The 4,475-nt window shown below is 46.7% G+C and overlaps 1 protein-coding gene across 2 annotated transcripts; it reads right to left on the reverse strand.

Moving 5' to 3' along the window:
* Positions 1 to 415: 415 nt before the first annotated feature.
* Positions 416 to 3,479, reverse strand: LOC147887827 (purine permease 3-like). Of its 2 annotated transcripts, XM_087393910.1 has the most exons (3): positions 3,115 to 3,190; positions 2,932 to 3,022; positions 416 to 2,351 (listed from the first exon to the last, which is right to left on the reverse strand). In XM_087393910.1, the coding sequence occupies exon 3, from the start codon at positions 2,311 to 2,313 to the stop codon at positions 1,219 to 1,221; it is 1,095 nt and encodes a 364-aa protein (XP_087250036.1). In that variant the 5' UTR covers positions 2,314 to 2,351; positions 2,932 to 3,022; positions 3,115 to 3,190; the 3' UTR covers positions 416 to 1,218. The 2 variants fall into 2 exon arrangements, with proteins under 2 accessions (XP_087250036.1, XP_087250034.1); XM_087393908.1 differs by lacking the exon at positions 2,932 to 3,022 and having other exon boundaries at positions 3,115 to 3,479.
* Between the last annotated feature and the right edge of the window lie 996 nt (positions 3,480 to 4,475).

The following is a 4,475-nucleotide window of genomic DNA, read 5'->3' on the forward strand; positions in this document are numbered from 1 at the left end:
AATGATCAATCACCCTCCAGATTTTGTGGCTCATAACAATTGTTGAATTATTTTTCTATGCTTATTATATTCCACACATACAAATTTATAAAGGGGTTCCCCTTCATATGTCTCTTCTTCCATGTAGCCTTTGACATGTTTGAGCACTCTTACATGTCCGTGTGTGCATGCAAGCAATGATTTTTCTCTCTTAGGCTACCACATTTCAGCAAGTGCATTGATTTTAGAGCCTATCTTTTTACCTCTTTTAGACTACCCTATGCTTTATTATACTATTCTCATGCATGGAGGGAATATTCACACCTCATTTCTCTAAAATAGCATCTTATAAAATGATTGAAATCACTCTCTATACATAGAAACAAAAACAATGCATGAAATACCGAGGGGAGAGAGAGGGGGGCGCTTTTGGAAATCGACTTTGAAGTAATATGCGACTAGCATTAAAAACATATACATTCAGCTCGCATATAGCAAAGCTACGTACCATATGCTGCTTCCCATATGATACACCAGCTTTTGCAAAAGTTTCTCTATACACAACTCATATATGCGGTGTTGCTATCGATTGTAATACATTAGGTATGTCTTAGGAAGCATTTCAATTCGGAAATATGTGTATGGAGCAATAGGAAATGCATATTCGCAGCGGCCTTTCCACAAAGGCTCACATGGGAGGGAGAAGAAAGCGAAGCACAATATCTAGTGATGAAGATGTTAAATGGTGAAAGGGAGACGCCTTTCGAGTACCATTTGTGGACGGGCGCATAAAACGAAGCTGAAAAGAAGATTTACAAGATACTGTGAAGAGGCAACGATTTTTGCAACGTTGTCCTTTGTTGTATATCACATTCCTGGCAGACAAGAAGCTGGAGAAAGGTATGTATTCTTATCTATATTGTAGAGCGTTTCTTTGATTTGTGTATTGGAGATTGCAATGCTGTACTGCAGCTGCAGCAGCTATCGATCTTCGTCCACTCACCAGCTTGCTCGACTAAAAAAGCTTTGATAATTTGATTCTTTGGCCTAACAGTAGCTTCCCGAATTCTTGTGTACGCAAAAGTGCACCTGCAAGAACCGGACATACAGCTTTATCCTCGCCATGGAGTCAGTACTACCCGGTAGCTTTCTGCTTCAGCATCGCAATCACCAGGAGCTATCCTCCCATTTCCCGAAGCTCAGTGTCCCTGCTGCTTGATCAGATTCCTATCAAAACGGCTAGATTTGCGAATCGCCAGTCTCTGGCTCGACAGAGTTTTGTGACTTGGAGGCTACGTAGCCGCCGTAGATGTACGAGATGAAGCCCCACATTGATAGCAACATTGCGATACCTTTGAGGGCGGAGAACTTGTCGTGGAACAGGATCACAGCAAGAATTGGGACGACAGGAAGGGTGGCGGTCATGAAAACGCACGACATGAGAGAAGACGTGAGGAAGATGATTCCCGCAGAGCCTAGAAAGAAGAGCTGCCACCCGATTGCGGACCCAACAAGAGTACCAGAGTATACGGCGGAGCCCAGCGTAAACTTAACAGCTTCCTCGTGTATCGCGGCGAAGTCTCTATCTATCCACATACCCACCATGGAGAAGGCAGTGGCCATCACAGAGATGGCAGTCTGTGCTTCCAACGCCACTGCGAAGCTAGTCTTCCCTACCACTCTCCTGTAGATCATCTCCATCAGCGGTAGCATCAATGCGTATATAGCTGCACCTGCTATCGTGAGCATGAAACCCAAAATATATTGCTTTTCCGTGGTTCCCTCTGGCCTGTCAGACTTTGCATGAATGCCAAGCAATATCGCACCCATGGTGATTACAAACACCGAATTAACCACGTAAGGCGTGATCTTCTGGCGGACTAAAGCATAGGCGAACAGTGCATTGAAAGCTAGCTGGCTGGAGCAAAGCAACGAGGCAGTCGACGCGGGCAAGTAAGAGAGGCCCCATGAGTACAGTAGATTGTCGAACGCGGTGACGCATCCCATTGCCACGTAAATGAGCATGAGTCTAGGAGTGAGCGGTGTTGGACGAGCAGAGAGCCACCAGTAGCAAAAGAAGAGTGGCACCAAGTTTATTGGCCAGCCGACGGTCTGAATCCATGTGTAGAGCCAGCGATGGGATCCGCCATGCATGAAATATAGACGTCCCAAAAGAGTGGCAGAGGAGGCTCCAACAAGGAGCATGGAACAGCTAATGATCATGAGAACCCAGTGAGACAAGCTCTTCCCAAAGTATAATCGGCTATTGCTAGACGACGTCGTAGAGGTGATCGGCTGCCGCGGAACTGCATCGCTCTGCACGTTTAGGACCATTTTCAGAGGATCTTCTAGCGAGACTTTGATAGTTCCTCCTGCAATAAGCAACATGATTGCATCAGAAACGGATGGCAGGGTGGGATCTCTCACGGGATGTCGGCCATCCTGAACAGCCACTTTGAAGGGAAAGATGCAAAGCTTTCTCAAACTGGTCAACAAATTGCATGTTTAAGTCAAGTCACTCAGAGCTAAGACTTGTTAAATGGCAACCCATATTGTGAACAGGCTCCTAAATTGGTCTCTACATCCAGACTTTTCAATTATGCACAACCATAGGTAAAAAAGAATGAAGATAACCTAGCTATAGCTGGCAGCTTAACAGAATATCAACAAATTTATGCTCGTGAAGAGCTTCAGCAGCTTGCTGCAGCCATTTATAAACAACGCGTAGATGCAGCGAACTTGGCAGAAGCTTGGGGGGGGTGGGGGGTAACACATACAAAAAACCAAAGCCAAATGGAGCATGTACTTTGGCAATTCGGAGCTGGAAGTATCATTCGAATTAATCAAGTGGGAGCATTGAAAAGGTAAGGATACTTAACCGGAAATCAAGGAAAAGGCAAAGCGAATATAAACTGAGGATTACTACGTTAGCGGTGCAGGATGGAGATGAACCTGATTGCAGCAAGGCGGAAGGAGCAGATAAATATAATACGCATATATTTTCGATCAAGGAAGAAGGGGAGTCTACACACACACATTCATCCTAGCAAAATTACAGAAGTCATCCATGAGGATCAGACTGAAATCAACGTCGCCATGCAGGAGGGAAACTTGCTACGTTGGTGGGGAAGGTACCTTGTTCAGGAGCTCGGAAGAGTTGCTTTTCGAAGCGAATGGGGTCGAGGGGTTGCATGGTAAGGGGAGGAGGGAGGGAGGGAGGGAGAGAGAGACGAGGGGGGAGCTGGAGATGAAAGGAGGTGCTAGCAGCTTTTTTACTACTGGGCAGAAGCACTAAAGAGCTAATGGGTGAAGATATGAGCTGTAGGGGGAACAAAGGCAGGGGGAATATCGTATGTATCTGTGTTGGGTGTGTGTTTTTCGAAAGAGATCAGAGAGTTCATGCCAGTTTTTCAAAAAGAGATCAAAGAGTTGATGCGAATTTGCAGTGTTGCACCCCCTCTTTTATGCCCATGCTTGCTTGTGCTTGCCTCGCTTTCTGCTTGCTATCAACCGTCACCCCCTCATGCAAACACGCATACCCACACGCTCCCCCCCCTCCCTTCGTACTCCAATAACGACCTTCCTTCTCCCCTTCTCTCCCCCACAGTCCCTTTCACTTGGTCCAGACCCAGATTTTCAACGATCTCCTGAACGCTCTTGCTTTTCTCATTGCTGCACTAATATGTCGAATCGTTTCCAGTATCGCCCCAAGTATCCGCCATGCGTGCTGTTTACCACATGTATCAGAGTGTGGGCGTGCAGGCCGTGTATAATTGTAGTAGTGCTGCAGCTGCCGCTGTTGGATAGCGTAGGTAGCGTAGGCAGCAGGAGCAAAATTAGTCAACAGGAGCAAGGTTAGCGTCAAGGGCAGAGGGAGGCACCTGGCGCAGGCGGATCACCAGTTTGCGGGCAGGGGTGAGGAAGACATGCACGGTAGAGCTGCAGGATGCTAAAGAGGTGCTGTGGACAAAAGGGTCACGTGGGGACTCGGGGAGTTTCTGCTGCCATGGCTTCACACGAGAAACCGCAGCAAATTAGCCCGCAGTTTTGGGCATATCGATGCATCATGCAGCTTCTGCAACTCAGATTTGATGCAAAAGTCTTTCGATTCAGATGAAAATTGTTTGATCATCTTATTAGCCACGCCAGAAGTGTGATGCATCCGTCCCTAAACATTCAAATAGAGGAGGAATCACTCGATCTCGCCAATGCCCATGCCTTGTCCCTTTCCCTGCTACAATAAGATACTTCTCTTTCAATTAAAAGATACTTCTCAAGCCTTGACTAGTCAAATTTCATTTGACCGTCTCTTAATCACGAGCCAAATTAGTTCAAACCATCTAATCTTGGAGAAATAGGCCCAACGTGATCCGGTCGTCGCTTTGAAATCGGCTGGCGAAACCTGTGATCACCTGCTGGGTGCGTTGCCGGTTCTGCAAATCTTGACCTGACGTCCGAAATCGATCAGGAGTTGTCTGAGGGAACTGGCAACATGG

This window comes from Dipteris shenzhenensis, chromosome 22 (assembly GCF_047967505.1).
Source record: "Dipteris shenzhenensis isolate YYH24624 ecotype China chromosome 22, Dip_SZ_1.0, whole genome shotgun sequence".
Lineage (NCBI taxonomy): Eukaryota > Viridiplantae > Streptophyta > Polypodiopsida > Gleicheniales > Dipteridaceae > Dipteris > Dipteris shenzhenensis.

Excerpts from the sequence above, each read along its gene's own strand:
- LOC147887827 (XM_087393908.1), bottom strand. The coding sequence starts at position 3,172 with ATGCAACCCCTCGACCCCATTCGCTTCGAAAAGCAACTCTTCCGAGCT. Across the intron at positions 2,352-3,114 it reads CTTCCGAGCTCCTGAACAAG|GAGGAACTATCAAAGTCTCG; the intron begins GTACCTTCCCCA and ends TGCTTATTGCAG.